This window comes from Schistocerca piceifrons, chromosome 7 (assembly GCF_021461385.2).
Source record: "Schistocerca piceifrons isolate TAMUIC-IGC-003096 chromosome 7, iqSchPice1.1, whole genome shotgun sequence".
Classification (NCBI taxonomy): Eukaryota; Metazoa; Arthropoda; class Insecta; order Orthoptera; family Acrididae; genus Schistocerca; species Schistocerca piceifrons.
Genome location: NC_060144.1, coordinates 453,742,016 through 453,769,991, shown reverse-complemented (window position 1 = coordinate 453,769,991; position 27,976 = coordinate 453,742,016). Strand labels below are relative to the sequence as shown.

General features: G+C 42.0%; 1 protein-coding gene across 3 annotated transcripts in view; it reads left to right on the top strand.

Moving 5' to 3' along the window:
- LOC124804646 (transmembrane protein 131) overlaps window positions 1-27,976 on the top strand; it is a 382,072-nt gene that overhangs the window by 336,582 nt on the left and 17,514 nt on the right. For 2 of the 3 annotated variants that reach the window (XM_047264868.1, XM_047264867.1), the window contains exons 21-24: window positions 3,797-4,309; window positions 6,455-6,582; window positions 6,953-7,076; window positions 24,622-24,947. In XM_047264868.1, the coding sequence (XP_047120824.1) occupies window positions 3,797-4,309; window positions 6,455-6,582; window positions 6,953-7,076; window positions 24,622-24,947 (1,091 nt within the window). The remainder of the gene's footprint in view (window positions 1-3,796; window positions 4,310-6,454; window positions 6,583-6,952; window positions 7,077-24,621; window positions 24,948-27,976) is intronic. The other variant, XM_047264869.1, reaches the window with a different exon arrangement.

The following is a 27,976-nucleotide window of genomic DNA, read 5'->3' as shown; positions in this document are numbered from 1 at the left end:
TGCCTCTCTTGCAGTGTCTGCCACTGGAGTTGGTTGATCATTTCTGTGACACTGTTGTGTTTACTAAAAGAATCTGTAATGAAATATGCAGTTTTCTTTGGATCTTCTCTATTTCCTCTATCAGTCTCATCATCACTAATTATCACACTATCCAAAATATATTATTCAAAACAATCCCTACACTTTAACACAAATTGTCAAATGATTTTCCTTCTGTTTGATTAAAACATTTGGCAAAACTTCAGTGCACTTTCTGCAATTATAAATCATCAGCAGCAATTGAGTGCACAAAGGATTTCCTTAAATTTTAATTCCTTTGCCTTCAGACTGGCACTTAACTGGCCATCAAAGCTCAAATGTTTCTGCACTTTGGCATATTTTTATAGAGAGAGGTTGATGTTAGGTGACGTAGTTTAGTTACTTAAAAATGCCATGAATCATAATTCGATCCCCCACAGCAGTGTGAAGCAAGTCAGTTTTACAATTACAACAAACTTTGTCAGTGAAAAATGTGGCAACTTCCTTGGCATTTACATGATTACCTTAAGCTACTTTTTTGAGCAACCATTAAACACCCTTCTGCAAATGGAGTAAGGGAATGGGAAGATAACTTTGGTACACTACATACGGTGTGACATACATTGCATAATGGCTCACAGAGTGTAGGAATAGGTGTAGGTAATAAACTTTGGTAACAGTTTGATAAGTTTGCATATTTTGCAAGTTAGCTGAATTTATAATATGTAGATAAACATTTGCTTTTTGTAATACAAGAAATGCTCAACATTTTTGTGACTTGTGTCTGTTTAAATGTATGTAGTTTGTTGCAGTTTTTTTTACAGCTTACATATGTATTCATAAATTATTGTAACCCTACATTTGTTTGAACTCAAATTTAATTGTCTTTTATAAGAATTATTTGTTAACGGAGAAAAATATGGTAGGCAAGTTCTGGCAGAATGTAAATACTTCAGGAGTAAAGACGACCTGCCAACAAATAACAGAAGCCTTGGGGCATTGATAGGCAGACACAAAATAGAGAAACGACTTCCTAGCATTCAGGAGTCAGGAAGAGGAGCTTGGGGGAAGAGGAACTTGGGCGGTGGGGGGTATAAGTGCCGTGGATTGAGGCAGCAGATTTGCTGGCTAGGGATGCAGGAAGGAGGGTTGGCAGGTGCACAGGCAGGTGCTTGGAACCAGGTGCCATAGGCAGTGGGATGCGGTGCATGACAAAGGTAATGTGTGTTGGAAGGGGATGGCAGGAGAAAGGAGGGGTAGAAGGTGTGAGGCTAGTGCCTGGCTTCAACCTTTGTTCATTTAGTGCCCCCACATCCGAACCCAACAGTTTCCCTTGTTCTGTCCTCTCACCTGTCCCTAATCCACGGCACCTTCATCGTGTCTGTACCACATCGACACCAGTACCCATGTATCACATACCTAGCCCAAGCACCTGCCACCCGTACCTCTCTCACTCCTAGACAGCAAACCTGCTGCCTCCCTCCAAGCAGCTAGCAGGACGCGTCTTCCAGCCACCCACCTGACACAATCCCCCAACCCACCCTAGCCCACATGCCGAAATGCAGTCCCGACATTGGGTGTTCAGCCGGCATAGTGTAGGAGGATAGAGGTGTGTGTGTGTATGGGGGGGTGTTGATTGTGAAAACTAGCAAGTTTTCTATCTCATTTGTGTGTGCCTGTTGACGGCTCAACGTTTCTGCTGTTTGGTAAGGGTCTCCTTTACTCCCAAGGTATTTACATTCAGGAAGAAGAAAAAATATACATAAGAAATGAGAAGTGTTGGAACTTCAACATTTACCCCTCATGAGGTTAAAAGTACACGATTTAATATCCTAGTAACCTTTGGTGAATAGTAAAGTATTTCTTGTTATCGTGCATTACATAACAGACCATACCATAAAGGACAAGACTGACATCTATTGACCTATCCCAGAAAAGTCCATAGAGTATGAGGTTGCACACTTGATAGAATCATATTAGCCAGAACTGAATTTTGAGCCAGCTTAAATTCACATAGATGTTCACTAGTGATAATGAAAACAAAAGACACTCAGAGTGTTGTGTGTGTTTGAAGGAGGCAGACATGCAGGCACTCTAACTTGATGGATGCATTTTATTAAAAACACACAATGAAACATAACACCTTTTTGCATTTCTGGAACAAGCAATTAACATGGGGTTTGCTCAAGCAGCACTGACAGTTTGTAAACTGGTTCATCTGTGCATGCATGGCTTGAAACAGTTTGGGATTTTTGTGGTGCATGAAGGCTCGGTCTATGTTGTATATTGTGAGGAGTACTTCACTTGACTGAGAATTGTTGATTGTTTGTATGCAGAAGCAGCAGAACAATTAATAAGGAACATTTTCATTATGGATGCTAACAGTCGTGTGACCGTTATTATTCAATAAGAACTGCATTAACTACAGTGTAAAAATGCTTATGTGATACTTTCAGGGGGTTTACTTACTTTATTTAACCCTCTCTCATGTGAGACATAACAATATTTCACAACAGAAAGCTCACAGTTTGCCCCAGGATGCCATATGTTTGACAACTCCAGCTAGATGAGCACTTGAAAATGGCAGTGTAAGCTGAAACAATCAGGCTTGTTGTGCAGAAATATCTAGAGACAGTCAGATAACATAATGTTGCAAATTTGTGAAATATGGGTGAAATATTTGTTTCCTCTTTGCGTTGTAGTATGCAAAGTATAATGCATTCAGATTGTGGCTTGATTCTCTCCTTCAGTGACTGCAAAAATGCACTTATAAATGACAACTTGTCACTCCTCATTTATGGGAAATTGATGTGACATAAAGTAAAGTCAATTTTGTCCATGCAATTTTTTTTTTACTAGCAATGTTTAAATTATTCTAGTTTTACGTAGTTAACTTGTTAGTTAGCTTGTTCGTTCATTGCGTGTTACGTGGGACATAATTGAATTGCAAAATCTTACTGTGATGTGGAATGAATTAGTTCCGGTGTACCTTCTCAGTAAAAAATGGCAACATGATGACTGTGTACATTATTGTTTTAAGATATTTTTTCAGTAATTTATACCTCAATTTGCTCTCTCTCTCCCTCTCTCTCTCTCTTTCTCTTGTCAATGGCAACTTTATAATTTCAGGTGACATTGTGCTAAAGAAAGTGTGGGACTAGTGGGGAGCCATGTGGATGAATGAGGCTTGTTGTTTGGAGCAGTTTGAAACTTTAGAGTATTTCAAACAAGTGCCAACTGTTCATGAGTTTTGAGAAATCCTTGTCAAACATCTTATGTTTATCTGGAACATCGGTAGTAATCAGTGTCACAGCTCGAATGCTGTTTTTGCAGTGTGCATGCATGTGATTCTTTTGGACTCTGCTTGAACAAATCCATATTGAACTAGAATGGAGTGGAACACTAATGAGAAATATGTGGAACTGGAAGTGACAAATGTAATTTTTTCGTGGCTGAGTCAGCAGAGCACTGTGCAAAGGAAAAGACACAGCTGTTCTACTGGCTTAACTGATTTATGGATGCCTTATTTATTTAATGTGTAATAGTGAAAGATCCAAAGATGGAGATAGTTTGCTTTGTGGAAGCTATTCATTGTTAGCTTCTCTGTCAATTGTCCTTTTTTAAATTTATTCATGTGATATTTGTGAATATTGATTTGTGTTTCATGGCAAATCTTTAAATGGTGAGGGAGGGTGAAAAATTATTTATTATTTTAATTGTGATGTGTCAGTGATACTCGGTAATTTTTATTTGTGTCTTTCTTTTTTGTCATGCACAGTTGTTTCACCAACTACGCTGTCTCCAACCAACACTCTGCCATCATCAAGCACAACAACAGTATGTTGTCCTCTGTCTCCACCAGCAGCTGTGACGCAACCTAGTGTAAGCCAGAAATCACCTCCAATACAGCCACCATCACCACCACAGACACAGCCACAGCCGCAACCGCAGCCACAGCCACAACCACAACCACAACCACAACCACAATCACAGTCTCAGCAGAGACAGCAGCCACAAGTTCAGCCCTTACCAGTACCTTCACCTGTACCTGTCCCTGCACCAGCTGCCTGTTGGGGAGAAAGCAAAGCCACATTTAGTGATGTTGTGGCACGCAATGAGAGTCCTCTGTACTCAAGCATCGTAGCACCGAGGAAGCATAATGAAGCAGCTGTTAGTTCATCCACAGCATCACCTGAAGACAGAAAAGGCTCACCACCAGTTTGTGAGGCTCAAGTTAATCCAGAAGCAGGAGGCATCACAAGCAGCAGTTCTGGCAGCGGTTCCAGTTTAGGTGAGTCTAATAACGAAGAAAGAAGTAGAATGAGCATTATTACATTGATTAACTTTCTTAAAATTTTGATCATTTTATATAAAGAGATATTAATGCAAAATATAATCTTTCTGTTCTTGCATGGTCTGTCTTCGTGATTGTGTTTAGTTTCTTCTGTTGGTTTATTTATAATTTTCATGTATCAATTTTTTATTTTTTTTTTATTTTATTTCTTTTTTTTTTAACTTGAATGTCATTTTATTATCATATGTTTTGCTAGGTTACTTACATCTGTTGCTGCCAGCCGTTACATTTCTGTCCCATTGTTCCCTCTGATAGTGTTTCTTATGTAGTCAGTTTCTTTCTTTGGTGCTGTACACATTCTGGACATCGAAGCACTTCTGTTCAGGGGCACCCACACTGGGGCAAGGGTGTCCCCACTGCCCCCCCCCCCCCCCCCTCCCCTAACTCTCAGCAAAAGGAAAACATGTAGTGTGGTAAGAAAGTGATTTAAAAGTCAGTATTATGCAGGTTTTTTTAGGAGGGTCAGGACAGGAACTTTTTTATGGCTTCTTACAAGACATTTTTTGTCTTTCAGAATATTAAAAATACTAAAATACTCCATACCCCCAGGTCTAATGCCCTCCACAAACCATTGTATGGGTGCCCTTGCATCAGCTACATGTGGACGCCCACGCATCTGCTGCATTTTGTTTCTTATTATTTGCTTTATGGGGTGATGAGCAGGAGTTGGAAATGAATTCTTGATGTCTCCAAAGTTCTTTTTTTGGTTGCATCCTCTTTTGTCCAAAGTTGTCTCTGACAGATTGAAGAAAACGCATCAAGTCTCATAATATAAAATTCCTAATGTAGTAACAGAATTTTCTTATTCTCTATGAATGTCATAATGACATGTTACATACATCAAGAATAAAAAGACACACATTCTCTACAAAATAAACTATTTTAATTAGTAGGAAAGGAAGTAACTTATTTAAGACATTGTTTTCATGCTGAAATGTAACAAACAGTACAGATAATACTATTTAAGCATATTCAGTTTTTGATTGAAGCTTCAGTTGTACATTCTACAAAGCAAATTTTAAATAATTTTCCATGAGCAGTTCATATCGTAAATCAATGTTTTGTTATATGAAGATAAATTATAGATGGTGAACAAATTTATTCACTTTCATAGTACAGTTGTTCAGATCATATAGTCAGCTGGGTACAACACCTAACCTTAATTTCAATATTTCGTATTTTAGCATGGCTGTTGGTCTTCGCCCTTCGAGCAGCCTCGCCATCAACAGAGAGATGTGATATGGCATCATATAAAACTTGGTAATTCAGTTATACTTGTGATAGCCAGATAGTCATTTCTGGGGTAAGAAGTATGTGGTTCTCAAAATTTTAACTTCACAACCTGCAGCAACAGAAAATAACAGTACAAGAGCTTAAAAGAGGTCTTTTTCTTATGTAAAGGCTTCTTATGTTAAATCTTTGTCATTTTAAACAAAGCCCAATGAAATTTGACTACTACGTTTAATCCACATTATCAGTCTAATGCTGAGCATTTTACAACTATTTGTCAACGTTTCCATCTTGGTACTTCCAAACATAACCCACTCATATGGTATTTATGTTTTTTGTTGATTTCGTGTAGCTTTTTAAATTTTGGTGGTACCAGAGCAAAAATTTTAATATCAATTTGTATGCTATATGGTTGACAGTTGATTGAAAATACTTGCTATAGTATAGAGCGAGAGTTTGAAATTTAGCAAATCACATAAAATCATAAAAATAATTTCAATTGTAGCTTAAACTGATTGGAAAAGTATATTGATAGGGAAGGTTCTAGTAGATTGCAGCCCATTGATGAGAATTTAACCAAAGGTAACAAATATATTCCATTGTTATCTTTACATTGCATTAGTTTAACAAAATCAGAAATCACCACATACCACTAACAGTTACAGGACTGTTTTTCTCTAATTCTCTGTAAAATTTGTCTTTTAATTTTCCCTTTAAAACAAACAAATGAAGCTTCAAGCAAAACTGAATGCATTAGTTTTAAAAAATTTTATGTACCAATTATTTTCTATATTTTTCCTTTAATTTGAACTGGATGGCTAAGAAGATCTATTTCCTGTGTAATTTTTTCAGGACCAGTTGGCTCAAAACCACGTTCTTGCACATGGGATGGTAATAAGGAATTCCAGGCAGTGTCACAGCATCCTAATCAGGAAAAATCAGTCCCATTCTTAGACTCTTTTACTGACCAAGCACAGCAGGTAAGAAAGCCAAAGGAATTTTTTTTTTGCCAACACAGTACACAATGAAACCAAAGTGTATAATAATGCAAATGTGATCGATATAAATGAGACATAGTGGAAACTTCCATCTGTTGCAATCTTTACCATTCATAGGCTAATATGAAAAATTATATGCAGACTAAACATGTCCTGGGCACACTGCAGTTCATCTATTTCCCGAATGAATGGCTCCATTCAGTTGTGTATTTTATAACTGGTTAATAACACTTTCTTTCTCTTGAGCAGATATCATTACTTTAATTTTCCTAATGAAATCAGAGATTTTCTGTATGAATTGTCATTTTGACACTCAGAATCAGGCTGACTGTGTGATCTTCAATACTTTCAGAGTGATGACAGTCTTGGTGGGTTGCCTTATACAGACAGCTCATGGGAACAAGACAATACTGTAGCAGCAGTGTTTGAGGATGGCATCTCAGAGGAAGCTTCTCCAAAATCACCTGTTATGAGTGGTTAGTATAGAAGTGTTGCAAGACAATATTTTAAATGAAGTAACCTTTGTCGCACAACAAAAAATTTATGTAATGTGATTGCTTAGAAATAACTGAAAAGAAATATGATTTGCTGTCTTCACCTTTCAGGCTTGGTTGTTACAATGGCAGAGTTAACTAACTTGTAATATAAAGAAAGGTCTTACACTAAACCAATCTGTAGTGTTACATTACAGATCATAATGAAGTATGTCACCATTGTGTAATTGAAGTATATAAGACATAAATGCAAAATTTTAAATCAGCTAGAAACCCACTGATTTAGTCATATTGTGCAGAGAAGAAGAAACTGTCATTGGGATGTTTGTATTATACATAATTATAAAGCTAAGATTAGTCTTTACCTACCATATCATCATTAGCTTTCCTTATTTAAAATGATAAGCATATCATCAACTACTCACCACTCTTAAGTCAAGATCAGCTAATGTAAAATTTGTGGGAAAAGAAACAGCATGGAATTTGAGCAGGTTGTAATATGTGCCTTAGATGTACCAGTCCATCAAGTTTGCTGACGATGGCAAATGCCACTGGATTTGGTGAATTCATTGTAACAAAGCGTGGAGTTTGCCAGGACTGCCGTGTTATTTAACATACCTTTCGCAAGTTTCAGAGTGGTAAAACATTGTATGTTTCATGTACTGCAGATTTTGTATTGACTGCATCATACAGGCATCTCTTTGAAAAGGGGGAGCGGGGTCAGGAAATAGCCCCAACCTCAAGGTGATCAGTGTGCCGAAGAGCTAAATGAATGGAGTGGCAATGGTCGCAGCATCTGTAGCATTATTTAGGCTGCACATGGCAAGCACCACAGGGAGTGCTCAGCCATTGATGGCAGAGTTTGGGTTTGGCAAAACAGGGGATCCTGAGTTGAGAATTGGTGTGTGCCTCCAGTCCACTATTTTTGCAAACTCCAGCTACGGAACACTTATACAATGTTGTATATCACAGGAATGGTGGTCTTGTCTTAACTGCCTAAATTAAGAGGATGATAGAAATTTATGTATTTATTGATTTATTGTTTTTAAAAGTGGAGAAATGGCAATGTCTGATGACCTGTGCTGATGTGGTTGATGGCTATTAATGTAAAACAACTGGAAGGGGAAAACCTGTAGTGCACATGCCACACCCTAGGTATGCCGGATTCTTCCTGAGTTGAAATGTATTTCCCTAGTTGCTTTTGGGACAGCTATACAATATCAGCTGTACAATATCAAGTAAAAATATTACCAGCAATTCAAGTGGGCTAACACATAATCCAACAAGAAAAGTCACAAGTTCAGCTCTCCTGGGCACACACTAGTTAAAATGAAGTGAGATAGCAGTGACAGAGCACAGAACGATTGTCAGAATGTGTTTTTCATATTAAAGAAAGGATGGTGGTACATTAAAAAAGCTTGCACTTTTTTATTTAAAAAGAATGGTGCAAGGGCAGCAAGAAACCTGGAATTCATGAAACACCTACGAAATAGAATTTTACTTGTAGAAACTACCACTTTGTACCTAATTACACTGCTACAGAAAGAAAAACAGCAAATAGACTATATAGTTGTGATGGAACTGCACAACACCCTAAATTTTAGAAAATGCATTGTAATTTGCAGGGATATAATAGAAAAAGATCCATAAACAATTCTTCTTCCTTGTTAAGGAAAGAACATGGGAGTTCTGAGGGGACAAAATGGGGTATTTGGAATTTTGCCTCTTGAAAGTAAGTACTGGTCAACCATTCAGCCTCTTTCTAATTTAATGAAGAAGTACCATATTTACCCGATTATAAGACAAGGTTTTTTTCCCCACATTTGTCATTTGAAATATACAGTGTGGTCTTACTCTGACAGATTAAATTACTACTGTTGAGATCAACTTTTTTTATGTTGGGTAACAGGTTAGTATAGGGGTAGTCTTACATTCATAGATGAAGCTTTGATGGTTGAGGTCACATGAAGAGATGTTTTGAAGAATTTGGAATTTTTTAACAATGAATTATTGTTAATTATTCTTCTGGATTGATTGAAGAAAGTTGTCACAGAAGTAATAATACTTGTTAATTAGCTCTATTAATGAAAATGTAACATTGATTTTACCAAGATACCTATACTACTATGTTAAAACAAATGGTGGTTTAATGTTGTTACCAAAATTCTCGAATAGTTCTTGACTAATTTACTTCAGATTTGGACATGATACTTTCACAAATATTGGATGGACATGGGCTACACATTGTTTTTAAATATATGTGGTATACAAATATCTGTATACTCTGTAAAAAAGAAAAATTGTTAGCAAGAATCTCGAAAGTACTTACTCACTTACTTAAAATTTTTATACAATTTTCTAATAAATGTTCAGTGGACATGGGACATGGGACACATATCTTTTCAGTCTCTCTCTCTCTACTCTCTCTTCTCTCCTCTCTCTCTCTCTCTCTCTCTCTCTCTCCCTCCCCCCCCCTCCCCCCCCCCCCCCCCTCCCCCCCCCCCCCACTCTCTCTCTCTCTCTCTCTCTCTCTCTCTCTCTCTCTCTCTCTCTCTCTCTCTCTCCCCCTCTCTCTCTCTCTCTCTCTCTCTCTCTCTCTCTCTCTCTCTCTCTCTCTCTCCCTCTCTCTCTCTCTCTCTCTCTCTCTCTCTCTCTCTCTCTCCCTCTCGTTAGCAAAAAGAAAAGCCCCCCCTGCGGGTCCGGGGGTTAGAATAGGCCCGAGGTCTTCCTGCCTGTCGTAAGAGGCGACTAAAAGGAGTCCATCCCCCTCAAGGGGGTAGTTAGCGCCTGCGTCCGGAGACGGACGGTCCCACGACCTATACTTGTGGTCTTTTTGGTTTTTCACTTCTCGTTTCTTCCTTCTTTGGTTGGTTTCTTTCTTTGTTCTTCTCCATCTCACTGTCTTCCTTGCTCTTTCCCTTGCCTTCTTCTCCTTGCCTTCTTGTCCTTGCCTTCTTGTCCTTGCCTTCTTTTCCTTGCTTGCCTTCTTCTCCTTGCCTTCTTCTCCTTGCCTTCTCTGGTCTCCACTTCGGCGTTTGAGTCAGTCTGTCCTCTCTCTCTTCCTTTCCTCTTCTTCCTTCCTCCTGTGCGCGCCTGAAGGCTGACCCACGCATTCGCACGCGTAGCCGGTAACGGGGTAACGCGTAATTCCCCGCCCTGGGTAGACAAGTTAGGCACGCACGCACCCCCTGGTAAAGGCCAGGCCCAGGGAGGGGTGATTGCCTGAGCTGATACCTTCTGACCATGCCGATTGGTCCCTCCGTCTGTTTCTCGGGAGGTGTGACCTGAGGTGTAAACATTCACCTAAGGCAGGAGTGCCCTCTGAGAGGGTCCCCATAAGGAAGGAGCGCGCCATCGGAGACGCTGGCAATCATGGGGGATTCCTCCGCAATGGATTTCTCTTCTTCCCTCTCGACTTCTGCCCACAAACGGAAAGATGACCGGCCCCCAGTGATAAAAGTACTACCGCCTACCCCACAGTTCCTAGTCATTTCTCGATCTGAGGACGGAAAGGATTTTTCCTCTGTCAGCCCTTTCGTTATCCAGAAGGGCGTAGATGCCATAGCCGGTACTGTTAAGTCTTGTACGAGGTTGCGTAATGGTACCTTGTTACTAGAAACTGAGAATGCCTTTCAGGCACAGAAACTGCTTCGAGCCACACTCCTGTACACGTTCCCTGTCTGGGTGGAGGCTCACCGAACTTTGAATTCGTCTCGTGGTGTGGTCTATACTAGATCCCTCGACGGATTGACTGACGAGGAGATTCAGTCTTTCCTTGCTGAGCAGGGCGTGACGGCTGTCCATAGGGTTATGAAAAAGGTCAACAATGACCTTGTACCGACCCGGACACTTTTCTTGACCTTTGATAGTGTTAAGCTGCCATCGCGCATCAAAGCGGGCTACGAGGTTATTTCTGTTCGCCCCTATGTCCCGACACCTACGCGCTGCTACCAGTGTCAGCGTTTCAATCACACTCGACAGTCTTGTTCCAATGCGGCTAAATTGTCACTTGTGGCAGGGATGCCCATGAGGGTGACTGTCCACCTCCGTCTCCTCGTTGTGTGAACTGTCAGGGTGACCATGCAGCATCCTCCCGCGACTGTCCCGTCTATAAGGAAGAACGAGGAAGAACGCTGTATCCAAGAAATTCGAGTCAAAGAGAAAGTGTCCACCTCGGCTGCTCGCAAGCTATTGGCTAGTAGGAAGCCCACGCTGCTCCCAGCGTGGAAATACAGTACTGCCCTCGCCTCTCCTCGTCTACCAGGGAGGTGGCAACCCAGACATGCGATCTGACCTTCAGCACCACGGTCGTCCGTTCGGCCAGTGCTAAGATCGCGCGGTCGACATCTCCTCTTCCTCCCATCACCCCACAGACACCAGCCCCTTCATCAGCTTCTGCTAAGACGAAGACCCAGAAGTCAGATGCACGGGCCTTCAAGAAGGAACCGTCCCGTGCAGACTTCCTACGTACCTCGACCTCCCAGCCATCGACCGGTACTTCCACCAAACGACCTTCCAAGAAGGCTCATAGGAAGCACAGTTCTCCTTCTCCGCCACGGCGCATTTCTTCTCCAGCGCCACCCAGTGGTTGCCGCCCCAGGCCGTCATCCATTTCGCCTGGCCGCACCGCTGGTAGCCGAACATCTGGCCGTTCACCGGCGGAGGAGGCTCCCCCTCCCGGCCATCTTACCAAGATGGCCGATGAACCTATAGAACCAATGGACGATGACTGTCCGCCTAGTGATAGCGGCGGCAGTGCTCGCTCGAAGCCAGGCCCTCAGCGGCCTTCGAGGTGACCCCTTCTTTCATCTTCCTTTTCTTCTTACGATGGCACTTATTCACTGGAATATTCGCAGCATTCGCTCCAACCGAGAGGACTTGAAGTTGCTGCTCCGCTTGCACCATCCGCTCGTCGTAGCCTTCCAGGAAACGAAGCTACGCCCATGCGATCAAATTGCCTTGGCACACTACACCTCTGTGCGTTTTGACCTACCCCCTGTGGTAGGTATCCCGGCTCATGGAGGGGTTATGTTGCTGGTCCGGGATGATATTTACTACGATCCCATCACGTTTGCACCTGCAGGCAGTTGCCATCCGAATTACTCTCCCCACTTTTACATTTTACATTTGTACTGTTTACACTCCATCGTCGTCTGCCGTTACCAGGGCAGACATGATTCAACTTATTGCTCAGCTACCTGCACCATTTTTGTTAACTGGTGACTTCAATGCCCACCATCCCCTTTGGGGCTCTCCAGCATCCTGCCCGAGGGGCTCCCTGTTAGCAGACCTTTTCAACCAGCTCAATCTTGTCTGCCTCAATACTGGCGCCCCTACTTTTCTTTCGGACACATCTCACACCTACTCCCATTTAGACCTCTCTATATGTACTACCCAACTTGCACGCCGGTTTGAGTGGTATGCACTTTCTGATACATATTCGAGCGACCACTTCCCGTGTGTTATCCATCTCCTGCCAGCATACCCCCTCTCCGTGCTCATCTAGTTGGACCATCTCCAAAGCAGACTGGGGGCTCTTCTCTTCCAGGGCGACCTTTCAGGATCGAACCTTCACAAGCTGCGATCGTCAGGTCGCACACCTCACGGAAGTCATTCTCACTGCTGCTGAATATTCCATCCCTCACCCTACTTCTTCTCCATGTCGCGTACCGGTCCCTGGTGGACCGCAGCATGTAGAGACGCTTTACGTGCTCGTCGACGTGCTTTACGCACCTTTAAACGCCACCCTACAGTGGCGAATTGTATCAATTATAAACGATTATGTGCACAGTGTTGTCGTATTATTAAAGAAAGCAAGAAAGCCAGCTGGGCTGCTTTCACAAGCACCTTCAACAGTTTTACTCCTTCTTCTGTTGTCTGGGGTAGCCTGCGCCGGCTATCTGGCACTAAGGTCCACTCACCAGTTTCTGGCTTGACGGTCGCGAATGATTGTTCTTGTGGCCCCTGAGGATGTCTCCAATGCCTTTGGCCGCTTTTTCGCAGAGGTTTCGAGCTCCGCTCATTACCACCCTGCCTTCCTCCCCCGCAAACAGGCAGAGGAGGCTAGGCCACCTAACTTCCGCTCGTCGAATCGTGAAAGTTATAATGCCCCATTCACCATGCAGGAACTCGAAAACGCACTTGGCCGGTCACGGTCCTCCGCTCCAGGGCCTGATTCTATTCATATTCAGATGCTGAAGAGCCTTTCTCCTGCAGGTAAAGGTTTTCTTCTTCGTACTTACAATCGCATCTGGATTGAGGGACATGTTCCCGCATGCTGGCGCGAGTCTATTGTTGTCCCGATCCCTAAGCCGGGGAAGGACAAGCACTTGCCTTCCAGTTATTGACCCATCTCGCTTACCAGCTGTGTCTGTAAAGTGATGGAGCGAATGGTTCACTCTCGTTTGGTCTGGCTGCTCGAGTCTCGACGCCTACTTACTAATGTACAATGTGGATTTCGTAGGCGCCGCTCTGCTGTTGACCACCTGGTTACCTTATCGACCTTCATTATGAATAACTTCTTGCGGAAGCGCCCGACCGCGGCTGTGTTCTTTGATTTGGAGAAGGCTTACGACACCTGTTGGAGGCGGGCATTCTCCGCACCATGCATACATGGGGCCTTTGCAGTCGCCTCCCTCTTTTTATTCGTTCCTTTTTAATGGATCGACAGTTCAGGGTACGTGTGGGTTCTGTCCTGTCGGACACCTTTCGCCAGGAGAATGGGGTGCCACAGGGCTCAGTTTTGAGCGTCGCTCTCTTCGCCATAGCGATCAATCCAATAATGGATTGCCTCCCAGCTGATGTAACAGGCTCCCTTTTCGTGGACGATTTTACCATCTATTGCAGCGCGCAGCGTACATGTTTCCTGGAGCGCTGTCTTCAGCGTTCTCTTGACCGTCTTTACTCCTGGAGTGTCGCCAATGGCTTCCGTTTTTCTGCCGAGAAGACGGTCTGTATTAACTTCTGGCGCTACAAAGAGTTTCTCCCACCGTCCTTACGACTCGGTCCCGTTGCTCTCCCATTCGTGGAGACAACAAAATTTTTAGGTCTTACATTTGACAGGAAACTTAGCTGGTCTCCACATGTATCATATTTGGCTGCCCCGTTGTACCCGTTCTCTAAATGTCCTCCGTGTTCTCAATGGTATGTCGTGGGGAGCGGATCGAACCGTCCTACTTCGTCTATATCGGTCGATCGTCCGCTCCAAGCTGGATTATGGGAGCTTCGTATACTCCTCTGCACGGCCATCCATCTTACGCCGCCTCAACTCCATACAACATCGGGGTTTACGACTTGCGATCGGAGCGTTTTATACTAGTCCCGTCGAGAGTCTTCATGCTGATGCTGGTGAATTGCCACTCACCTACCGGCGCGATATACTGCTATGTCGGTATGCCTGTTGGCTACTGTCAATGCCTGACCACCCGTCTTATCGTTCCTTTTTTGACGACTCTCTCGACCGTGAATACGGGTTGTATGTCTCTGCCCTGCTGCCCCCTGGAGTTCGCTTTCGTCGCCTCCTTCAACACCTTAATTTTTCACTCCCTGCAACCTTTAGCGTGGGTGAGAGCCACATGCCACCTTGGCTCCAGGCTCAGGTTCGCGTTCACCTTGACCTCAGCTCGTTCCCAAAGGAGGTTACCCCCGGTTCGGTCTACCACTCCCGTTTTGTCGAACTTCGTTCGAAGTTCATTAATATGACCTTCATTTATACAGATGGCTCTAAGACCAATGACGGGGTCGGGTGTTCTTTTATTGTCGGGGGCACAAAGTTTCAAATACCGGCTCCATGGCCATTGTTCGGTCTTCACAGCTGAGCTCTTTGCCCTCTACCAGGCTGTTCTTTACATCTGCCGCCACCGACATTCTGCTTATGTCATCTGCTCCGATTCCCTGAGCGCCATCCAGAGCCTCAGTGATCCGTACCCGGTTCACCCTTTCGTGCACCGGATCCAACGCTCTCTTCAGCAGCTGGTGGATGTCGGTTTTCAGGTTAGCTTTATGTGGGTTCCTGGCCATGTCGGTATCCCTGGGAACGAAGCTGCAGATGCCGCGGCCGAGGCTGCGGTCCTCCAGCCTCGGACAGCTTCTTGTTGTGTCCCGTCGTCAGATTGTAGCAGGGTCATTTGTCGGCGCATTTTATCACTGTGGCGTGCCGATTGGGCTGCACTTAGAGACAACAAGCTTCGGGCCTTGAAACCTCTTCCCGCGGCTTGGACGTCCTCCTCACGCCCTTCTCGGCGGGAGGAGGTAGTTTTGGCCCGGTTACGAATTGGACACTGCTGGTTCAGCCATCGCCATCTGCTGACGGCTGCGCCGGCACCATTCTGCCCATGTGGTCAATTGCTGACGGTCCGCCACATTTTAACGTCTTGTCCGGATTTTAACACACTGCGTCTTGATCTTGGCCTGCCATGTACTCTCGATGCCATTTTAGCGGATGACCCACGAGCAGCTGCTCGCGTTCTTCATTTTATCAACTTAACAACCCTCTCGAAGGACATTTGATTATGCTGTTTTTTTAATCCTATGCCTGTCAGTCTGTCTTTTATCGTGTTTTCCATTTCGTTGCTGTTTTAAACTTGTGACTCATGGTGCATTCCTAACGTAGTCTGGGCGCTAATAACCGTTGAAGTTGTGCGCCCCAAATACTATTTTTCATATATTTAATTTATAACTATATAAGTGTCATACACGGTACTGTACTGTGATAAATATTCAGAAGGATATAGGCAAAATATTGTTGTAAACAATTGTGTACAGATTTTCTGTTAAAACTGACTGTGAGAAAGAAAATGCTGTGCCATGGTTTGCTCTGAAAATGTGTGGTTTTGTTTTCTTTCTCATAGTCAGTTTTACCTCCGATAGCAGGATATTTAAAACATTACACAAATCGTTTCTCCCAAATATATCGTTTCTACTTTAGCTCTGTGCTGGTTTGTTTTCTTCCTAACAGTTGGTTTAACAGAAAACAGAAATATTTATGTATAGCTTATTGGCTTACTATTTGAATACTAGTATGGAATTTGAATTGTCTATAACTTCGTAATACCACCTGTTTGCTGATTGAAACTATGCGAAATACTTCTATTGAAGGCAATATCCTCACACTCGCAGATCCAGCAGCAGGAGAGATCTCTCATGCCCTGTATACCAGTGATCCAAACTGATTTTCGCATTAATTTTAAGCAACTTCAATTCCCAATCAAAGATTGGACAGAGAGAGGCAGGAGAGGAAGGGAGATAGAGAGAGGGGGGAGGAGGAGGAGACGGGCAGAAGGAGATAAGGACATATATTCAAATTCACATAAATATTTACCAGTTGCGAAGTATTGCCAGTTTCGCTAGTATCGTACATCAGTAAAAAAAAAAAAAAAAGAAGTTGCTATTTTCATACAGATGATGAAAAAAAGATCACAACTAAATCTTTTTTCTGTAACCTGCTTTCTCGTTTGTAGTAGGAACTGAATTGACTTTAAAGTTGGACAAATACTGTACAGTAGTATACATTCCTGCAGAAAGCTGTAGAAGTCTTGATAGGGACCAGTGAGATACTAATGTGTTACATTCAGCAATGTTGCCAATGGTCACCAGGAAATATGACAGAAATGGAAGGGGGTTGTGTCAGCTGCTGGTTCTATGCAGGCAATGAGAGAGCAGTGGGCAGATCACGTGTTTGGGAGGAAATGAAGGAAAATGTTGTCACATTCTCACCTTAGTATAGACACGAAATCCTCTGTGTATTCGGAATAAACAGCTACATTCTCCTGTCCCATTGTAAGCACGATGTTAGACATCTCAACATATTTGGAAGAAACAGTAAAATATTTGTGACAGCCGAGATTATAAATTTCATTTCTGCTCATTTCACTTGCAATAATTTCTGTGAGTTCCCACCCTAACCATTGTGACAACCTAGTGTATAATTTTCATTGCTGCTTGTATACAGGAATACACTGCCCCATTTCTCACCTCTCATTGGTTAGGGGAAACAATCATCCCAGATAATGACACCATTGGTGGTGATGAATATGATGATTAAAAATTGTAGTAACACAGAAAACTGGCTTAGATAGTACACAAAGAAGGAAGTGAAGACAAAAATTAATGCAAACCATTTCTTTTTGTTTATTTCTCCCTGTAATGTCAAAATAAAGACAATCAATAAAAGGCATAAGTTTAGAATAGGTGTAATGTCAACTTTTGTTAGACATATCCTTTATAGCAGTGAAACAGTTTGTAATTTTGATTGGTTAGAATATGTTAAAAATAAAATTTTCTCACAGCACCTCTTCAAAAAGGGAATCATCTTATAATCAGGTAAATACGGCAACAAACTTACAGCACTGGTGAATTAAATGAAGAATAAGCAGGTAATAGAGTGACTGACATATAAAATATATTGTAAAAAGGTAATGGTTAACTGCAGAAGACAATCACTCATGTGTTCACCTTTAACAAAATCATTCTTCCCCTACAGATACATCATGGCAGAGTGTAGCTGTTTAAAAGTGTAGCCCAACATACTGTACTCTTTAAGGTTTTCTGATGCCAGTATTCAGACACATTGTTATGCCTTATAAGGACTAAGTAAGTTGCACAAATTGTGGGAAGGCCATCTGAAAACCTAGCACATCATGTATATTGCCATCATCAGCTGCTAACTGTGGTGAAAGCCAGTGTCTGGAGTCAGGATTAGATATGATGAATATCTGGGAAATGAAAGTGGTAACTTGTCTACCATATGATTAAGCAAGAAAGGCATGTAAAGCGTAGCAGCCATCCATGTTTTTGGCATAATTTAAAACTATAGTGAAGAAGCCAGTAAGAAGTTTAGCACATTGACGTAGTGGTCAATGATACAAGTGTGAAAACATGCACATCTGAACAGTTAATAAAATCTCTACTTATTATTTGTTCACATCTGCACAGTAGGCTGACAAATCTGATGACATTTCTACCATCTCTATAGACTAATAAGCTTTAGGAAACCATGAAACCACTGCTGGCATGGGTAAGTCCCCCTTTGCTTGTGTTTGCAAGAAATATGTTTTAAAACTTAATCATTCCCCTGCACTAAAAGGGTGATATTGCTGGGGATGGGCACATGTGAATGTTTGTGTTGGCTGATATCACATACTACTACTCTACTGTCTCCTTGGCTACAGATCTGCAAACAGGTACTATTGTAATTTATGTGCCACACTGGAGAACAAACTGCTGTCTGTACTTACCATCACAAGAGCCATTAGACTGTGAGGCTTTGCCAGTCTCACAATACAACTCCGCCAGGGACATGGATAATTTATTTCTTTGGGTGAGGGGGGGCAGGGGGGGGGGGGGAGTTTTTTCAGTTCTGTTCAAGTACAAGATCTTTATTCATATCAATATCCCAAGATATTAGCAGCTGAACAATCAGGTACTTTTTCAGTGTTTAGAATTGCAACACAGGTTGCATCTACGAAGGGCGTTTGAAAAGTCCATGCAAAGTCCGAGAGATGGCACCACCGGTTTGGCATTTGTGTGAATCAAGGAAGTCGAGTCATTGTCAAAAATGGATGAAAAAGAATTTCGTGTGCTGATTAAACATTACTTTATGAAAGGAAAAACGCCTCAGGAGACTAAAGAGAAGCTTGATAAACATTATGGTGACTCTGCACCTTCGATTAGAACAGTTTATAAGTGGTTTCAAAATGTTCGGATTGGCCGTATGGGCACAAGTGATGCTGAACGTTCTGGACACCCTGTGGAGGTTACAGGTCCAGAAATTATTGATAAAATCCCTGCTATGGTGATGGATGACAGAAGAGTTACGGTGCATGAGGTTGCCCGTGCTGTGGGCATCTCGAATGAATGGGTACATAATATTTTGCATGAACATTTGGACATGAGTAAGCTATCTGCAAGATGGGTTCCGCGACTGCTCACGCATGACCAAAAACGGAATCATGTGAAGTGTTGCAAGGATGGTTTGCAGCTGTTCAGGAAGAATCTGCAGGACTTTAAGCATCGTTTCGTCACTGTGGATGAAACATAGTTACATTACTATACTCCTGAGACCAAACAACAATCTAAACAATGTGTTACCAAGACAGAATCTGCACCAAAAAGGCAAAGACCATTCCTTCTGCCAGAAAGGTTATGGTGACTGTCTTTTGGGATTCGCAAGGGATAGTCCTCATTGACTATCTGGAAAAAGAGTAAAACTATTACAGGTGCATATTATGCATCGTTATTGGACCGTTTGTAAACCGAGCTGCAAGAAAATCGCTGGTGATTGGACCGCAAAAAAAGTCCTTTTCCATCACGACAATGCACCAGCACGCACCTCAGCAGTTGTGGTCGCAAAATTAATGGAAATAGGATTCTCCAGACTTGGCTCCCTCAGACTACTATTTGTTCCCCAACTAGAAGAAATGGCTGGCGGGACAAAGATTTTATTCAAACGAGGATGTGATTGCAGCAGCTAATAGCTATTTTGCAGACTTGGGCAATTCCTATTATTTGGAAGGGATCAACAAATGAGAACGGTGTTGAATGATGTGTATAAGTCTAAAAGGAGACTATGTCGAAAAATAAAAAAGGGTTACCCCAAACACATAAGTAGTCTTTATTTTTGCATAGACTTTTCAAACGCCCCTCGTAGGCTGGAAATTTTAATACAATGAATGGAAATGAAAGCACTGTTGTAATACGTATTGACGTCACTCATACTAAGTGTATTGTTCTACAGATGAATTTAGAAGATTGGGATATCTTCCCAAACCCCTGGACAGAGTTCAGCCAAATTTGGCACACAAACATTAAACTTCCTATCAGCACTGTTAGGTTTATAACAACCTACTTCCATTAGGAGTGAAGATAAGGGTAAAAACATGTCCCCCCCAACCCCTCCAAATATGCTGACCTGTTTGATAAGCGAATTGTGCGGGAATATTATTGACTTGCCTTATCAGGTTGCTTTGCAGAGCAGTCTACTTGTCAGGAGCAAGAAACAGTTCTCCAACCCCTAAAATGTGGAAAACGAGATATATAACTTGTCCAATGTTTCTTGAAGCAGTGCCCCCTTGTATTGGTTGGTATTCATCAGTAGAGTTTGAAAGTTTTGATGACACTTGCCATGGTGCTTGCCAGTCTACATGAGCTGACATTAAGTGGCACTGGATTAGTCATGACACAGTGAACTATTTACATTGTGCTGTGGCATTTATTTAATTTCATTTCACGTTCATAACTACAAATAAGTACCACATGTGTACTTGAACGTCACTGTAATGCACTGTCACTAGTCCTTGCTGCATCCTAGCGTCATTTCCATCACAGCAAATGGTCAGACATCAGTGAAAGATAGCTACAAATAAGTACTACATGTGAACATGAATGTAGCTGTAACTTGCTTTCATGAGACCTTGCTATTTCCTTGCATCATTTCCATCACAGCAAGTGGTCAGATTTCAGTGTGAGCTGTAAATGACTTCAGCACTGTGGGGGATTTCAATCCCCAACATTTCTCTCACCACAACACGCCATAGTGCATACCATACCCCTGCTCTCCACTGAGGTCACACAAAAAAGTAGAACAAGCTATAATACTATTGGCTTATGGCTGAAAAATAACGTCCACTGTACTGCATTTATGTGATTTTGCCATATTCAACTGTTATCAGTTTACTTGATCATGTTATCAAATTTTGCTTTTTATCTAGGTGGTCATGATATGAAAATACCCTCGAAACTGCATGCTTTTTGGCATAATTTGTAGACGTTGCATTTGAGGGAAAGGTTCGGCAGCCCTTTCAAACTATTGCCAAAATGAAATATTAATCGAAAGCAAAATTATACATTCGTATATAGGTATGATAAATAGAACAGCTTTGTGGCCTTCCCTCTTCTCCCACACAGCAGGTCCTGTGGGCATATTAATTATGTCCGTGTATAAAGGACGACCAAAAAGTTTCTGTTTGAGGGCGTTGCTGCAGAGTATATGCAACATACTATGACTCCGATACCGGTACACAAGCACGAGATGTAGGCGGGATTAGTGTGGCATTTGTGTCTTTCCAATGTGCGTGCAGTAAATGCAAAACCTTAAACTATGGTTACATTATTACGGAATGCGTCCAAAAAGGACCACCGTCCCGGTATTCTTTTCTTGGCTCCCGAAGGACAAACACCGGTAGACACCCATCGGAGAAAGAACAACATCCATGTCTTTTGAAAACCATCATTATTTAATGGTGCACAAATTTCCATGCTGGCTGCAACTCGACATAAGATGCCAGTCAATCTGGGAGGCCAGCCTCATCCATTACAAACAGCACCAACTGAAGCAGGAGACACTCAAGCACATGCCCTGTAGTCCTGATCTCTCCATCAGTTATCAGCCTTCAGCCCTTAAAAAAAGGCTCCGACAGGTTGACGATTCATGTTGGATGGGGATGTACAGTAGGCATTTATGGACTTCTTCATGCAGCATGACATGGTGACTTACCACATGGGTGTCTTTAACCTGGTGCATCGGTGGGATGTTGCTTCAGTGCTCAAGGTGATTTTGCCTGATTGGCATACCAATTCTGGACTGTGTACAGTCTTCAAACAGAAACTTGTTGATTGCCCATGATAATTAAGTGCGTAATGAAACATTTTCCATTTGCTTGCAAACATTATTCTATATTTTAAAAGGCCTGTAAAGTCACATTTCCATTCTTAAAATGTTTTTACCCTATAGGGTCTGTCTTCTGGAGCATTGCTGTTAGTTTCTAAGTCATTTAAAAGGACATTACAAGCAGGTATTTACAAGTATGGTTTTTTTAAGGGATAGCACATAACCCCATAACCACCATGGCCTAACGACACTTGTATACTTATCGGAAGAAGGGGCATACTGTAGCTGTCCTGCGGTACAGGGTCAATATTTAAACAAGCTCCAGGCCAGGCAAATTGAGTGTTAGATGTGATCTAGATAGGCATTAGGTGCCTTATAAAGCACTGTTTGTTTGTGAGAAAAATTGCAGTTGTAGGGATGGCCCCTCCTATAATTTCTGTTGATGGCACAGCGACAAAGTATTTACCAAATGTTCTTAAAATGTTATTCTCGTGGATCGTTGAAATTTTTGCAATATTGTTATCCTTTACCTAGATCCAGATGTTCAGAATTGCTGTACTTAATGCAGAAAACAGCAAATACCATTTTAGCTGTTTTTGCACTATGAGTCACAATTATCTACATAACAAACAATAGCAAATAGCTCAGATTTTAACTGCACGTTCCATAGACAATCATATACAAATGCTGTTTTCCTGCTATCGAAAATCTGTATCCATTATCAAGATACACAAAAAAACAATGATTTTTGTTTACAAAAAATACCAATTGTGGTTACAGCCACTATTATAATTTCTATTTGAGATGAACTGCCGAAATATTTACCATATGTTCTGAAGATGATGTTCTCGGGGAACCTTGAAACTTTTTTTGATATAATTATCCATTACTGAGCTTCAGAGCTTCTAAGTTAACATACTTATTCACACCTGAATACAACTTAATATGACTGCCAAAAAGTATGTAAAATGGAAAGACTACACAAGCAGTAAAAGGTTTCTCACGGACACATGACTGCCGACTCCACCATCTCAGGCCAGAATGCGACATCACTGCCCGAGATGCTGATGTGAGTGTCTTCTAATCGTGACCTCAACTTAGCATCAACAACTTTTAGACATATGCCGCTTCTCGCTGCTGCCACTTACAGATACTGTAAGTGTTCAACAGGCAAATTTAATCACATTTTCATTAAACTAATTGCCATATTTCAACATTAGTGACTTTACACACCAAAAAAGCTTATTGGCTGTGGGGGGAGGGCGGGTTGGGTCCCTTCATTGTCCCCACGTGTCTACGTCAATGAACTCCACAAACTATTTTACCTACTGCAGACTTCAGTGCACTCATTGTGCTATGGAGCTTGTCCTTTACTTGATGCATGTGTTGAGTTGCTGAGATCATCATCATGCACAAGGAACTGTGTATCGTAACACTATTGATGAAATATGCTTCACCACTGCTACAAAGTGGCCCTGACCAATAGACAAATTATTATGCTCGTCAGTCCATCCAGATTTTCTTCAATGGAAAGTTTGTGACGACCTTCAATCCATTGATCACTGCACCGTCTTGATCCATCTACCAAGCAGAACAGAGTCTAATAAGGAAGCTGGCAAGATGGAAACCATCCTCTGGTAGAGCAGGGTCAGGTATGTAGTCCTACAATGGTCTAAACCCCGACCAACACCAGAAAACTTTGCAGCCTTCTGGGCCATAATGGCCAAAGCTTGCCACCTTATGAAAGAGAACAACAAAAAGCCATGGCAACTGTTCCTGAACTCCAACAACTGCTTCAACTTAGACTGCATGAGTCTAGGAAGCTATCAGGAAAATTTTTGGTAAATGCAGTCAACCACCTATGGAACTGATTCTGAAATGACCATATTCCCAAAAGATCACCAGCGGATATTGGCCAGACAATTCCACCACACTTTGTATTGGCTACTGCCACTGAAAGCCAGGATCCAACATTTGACGACTACCTTAAGACATTAGAGAGGGTTCTAAGTCATATAATGGCTCTATCTCTACGTGAGAACTGGAATCTCTTATGGCTGAAGCTCCTGATATGGTGCCTGGCTGTGGGTAACTCCAACACAATGTCCTGCAATAACTGTGAACCAAGTCAAAGGAAATTCTCATAGTAATTTCAGTTCAGTAGGTTGGCGTGATAATTTCCTCCCATAGAGTTAAACATTTTTGATCTCCATCCTCAAAACAGGGTGCACCCAATTGTACTGCAGCAATTCCAGAAGCATTGCTTTAATGAGCTACATAAAAAGACTTTGGAGTGACAGGTCAGCTGTCAACTGATCCTAAAGACTACGAAGCTCCTTAATCATTCCAAGTGCAGGTATTGAAAATACCAATTTAATGTTCACAACTTAATGGAAGTGGCTGTTCAACAGACTTTCCAATGTAGACAGCATTTAATAGGCATCTTTCCTTTTAAATATACGAAAAGCATATGACATTACTTGGATGCACCATATTCTAGTACACCATAGTTGGGGCTTCCATAGTTACTTAAGTTCTTCCTGACAGATTTGTATAAGGTATGATGTCCTTCAGTGAAATGTTACAAGCATTGCTTTCTTTACTATAATTGCTAATAATTTTCATGGAAGGAGTCTCCTGCAGTGCTCTTTATTTGTGGATAGTGTGTTGATGGTGTTCTCATGTTTCTTAGTTACAATGGGCTTGACTGTTATATCCCGAGCATAATTTGTAAAGTAGCACCCTATTCTTTATTAACAACAATTATGTGTTGTAGTGAATTGGTTGTAAAGGTATTTAGAAGTTTAATAGTAAAACTTTTGCATCACATGCAGTTGAAACACTTTTTTTGAGATTATGTGCCTAGCTTAGATGTCATTGTTGCTGATATATTTTCATTATTGTATTTTTTTGTTGTTGCAGCAGACTCTTGGCCGATGATGGATGCATTATGGAAGCCACTTTATACACCACCACAGCCATTGGAAAGCCACAATGATTCTCTGTTTTCTGATGTTTCTGTGACAGCAAAGAACAAAACAGATCAGTCATATTCACCGTGGGGACCAAGTAACTCACTTTGTATTGGCTCTGTATGGTCATCATCAGCATGGTCAACTGGCCCTGGCCCAGTTGCTCCACCACTGACTACTCCAGCACCCATCCTCCCTCCAGTAGCACCTGTACATACACAGGGCAGCACAGACGGCACTATTGAGGATGAGCCACCATCTTCCGGCGATCTTGATGTAAGATTTATTACATTCTCATATTCTCATGCCTGTTTAACATATGAACATACCTGTGTGTGTGTGTGTGTGTGTGTGTGTGTGTGTGTGTGTGTGTGTACGTTTAGCATATGCAGTGAAACCTTGGCAACAAATTAGAGACGATTCTTCAACTACAATGGTAACCAAGGGATGAATCAACATTACTAGTGCTCAACTGGCTGTCAGCATCCTTTCCAGTATGTCATATCATTTCGGAGATGCGGTGAAGAGTGGGCACATTTGAATTATTGAAGCTTGAGAATTATTCCTACCTGTACATTGATCAGCATTGTACCAGATAGGTATCCACTGTGGTATTCTATGATGTTATAATGAAGATTAGCCATATCTCCCTACCCCATGAACCATGGACCTTGCTGTTGGTGGGGAGGCTAGCATGCATCAGCGATACAGATGGCCGTACCGTAGGTGCAACCACAACGGAGGGGTATCTGTTGAGAGGCCAGACAAACGTGTGGTTCCTGAAGAGGGGCAGCGGCCTTTTCAGTAGTTGCAGGGGCAACAGTCTGGATGATTGACTGATCTGGCCTTGCAACACTAACCAAAACGGCCTTGCTGTGCTGGTACTGAGAATGGCTGAAAGCAAGGGGAAACTACAGCCGTAATTTTTCTCGAGGGCATGCAGCTTTACTGTATGGTTAAATGATGGTGGTGGTGTCCTCTTGGGTAAAATATTCTGGAGGTAAAATAGTCCCCCATTTGGATCTCCGGGCAGGAGAAAGAAAACTGGCGTTCTATGGATCGGAGTGTGGAATGTCAGATCCCTTAATCGGGCAGGTAGGTTAGAAAATTTAAAAAGGGAAATGGATAGGTTGAAGTTAGATATAGTGGGAATTAGTGAAGTTCGGTGGCAGGAGGAACAAGACTTTTGGTCAGGTGAATACAGGGTTATAAATACAAAATCAAATAGGGGTAATGCAGGAGTAGGTTTAATAATGAATAAAAAAATAAGAGTGTGGTTAAGCTACTACAAACAGCATAGTGAACGCATTATTGTGGCCAAGATAGACACGAAGCCCACACCTACTACAGTAGTACAAGTTTATGTGCCAACTAGCTCTGCAGATGATGAAGAAATTGATGAAATGTATGATGAGATAAAAGAAATTATTCGGGTAGTGAAGGGAGATGAAAATTTAATAGTCATGGGTGACTGGAATTCGAGAGTAGGAAAAGGGAGAGAGGAAACATAGTGGGTGAACATGGATTGGGGGAGAGAAATGAAAGACGAAGCCGTCTGGTAGAATTTTGCTCAGAGCATAACTTAATCATAGCTAACACTTGGTTCAAGAATCATAAAAGAAGGTTGTATACGTGGAAGAATCCTGGACATACTAGAAGGTATCAGATAGATTATATAATGGTAAGACAGAGATTTAGGAACCAGGTTTTAAATTGTAAGACGTTTCCAGGGGCAAATGTGAACTCTGACCACAATCTATTGGTTATGAACTGTAAATTAAAACTGAAGAAACTGCAAAAAGGTGGGAATTTAAGGAGATGGGACCTGGATAAACTGACTAAACCAGAGGTTGTACAGAGTTTCAGGGAGAGCATAAGGGAACAATTGACAGGAATGGGGGAAAGAAATACAGTAGAAGAAGAATGGGTAGCTCTGAGGAATGAAGTAGTGAAGGCAGCAGAGGAACAAGTAGGTAAAAAGACGAGGGCTAGTAGAAATCCTTGGGTAACAGAAGAAATATTGAATTTAATTGATGAAAGGAGAAAATATAAAAATGCAGTAAATGAAGCAGGCAAAAAGGAATACAAACGTCTCAAAAATGAGATCGACAGGAAGTGCAAAATGGCTAAGCAGGGATGGATAGAGGACAAATGTAAGGATGTAGAGGCTTATCTCACTAGGGGTAAGATAAATACTGCCTACAGGAAAATTAAAGAGACCTTCGGAGAAAAGGAGCCACTTGTATGAATATCAAGAGCTCAGATGGAAACCCAGTTCTAAGCAAAGAAGGGAAAGCAGAAAGGTGGAAGGAGTATATAGAGGGTCTATACAAGGGCGATGTACTTGAGGACAATATTGTGGAAATCGAAGAGGATGTAGATGAAGATGAAATGGGAGATACGATACTGCGTGAAGAGTTTGACAGAGCACTGAAAGACCTGAGTTGAAACAAGGCCCCGGGAGTAGACAACATTCCATTGGAACTGCTGACGGCCTTGGGAGAGCCAGTCCTGACAAAACTGTACCATCTGGTGAGCAAGATGTATGAGACAGGCCAAATACCCTCAGACTTCAAAAGAATATAATAATTCCAATCCCAAAGAAAGCAGGTGTTCACAGATGTGAAAATTACCGAACTATCAGTTTAATAAGTCACAGCTGCAAAATACTAACATGAATTATTTACAGACGAATGGAAAAACTCGTAGAAGCCGACCTCGGCGAAGATCAGTTTGGATTCCATAGAAATGTTGGAACACGTGAGGCAAGAAAGGTTTTGACAATGTTAACTGGAATACTCTCTTTCAAATTCTGCAGGTGGCAGGGGTAAAATACAGGGAGCGAAAGGCTATTTACAATTTGTACAGAAACCTGACGGTAGTTATAAGAGTCGAGGGACTTGAAAGGGAAGCAGTGGTTGGGAAGGGAGTGAGACAGGGTTGTAGCCTGTCCCCGATGTTATTCAATCTGTATATTGAGCAAGCAGTAAAGGAAACAAAAGAAAAATTCAGAGTAGGTATTAAAGTCCATGGAGAAGAAATAAAAACGCTGAGGTTCGCCGATGACATTGTAATTCTGTCAGAGACAGCAAAGCACTTGGAAGAGCAGTTGAACAGAATGGACAGTGTCTTGAAAGGAGGATATAAGATGAACATCAACAAAAGCAAAACGAGGATAATGGAATGTAGTCGAATTAAGTCGGGTGATGCTGAGGGAATTAGATTAGGAAATGAGACACTTAAAGAAGTAAAGGAGTTTTGCTATTTGGGGAGCAAAATAACTGATGATGGTCGAAGTAGAGAGG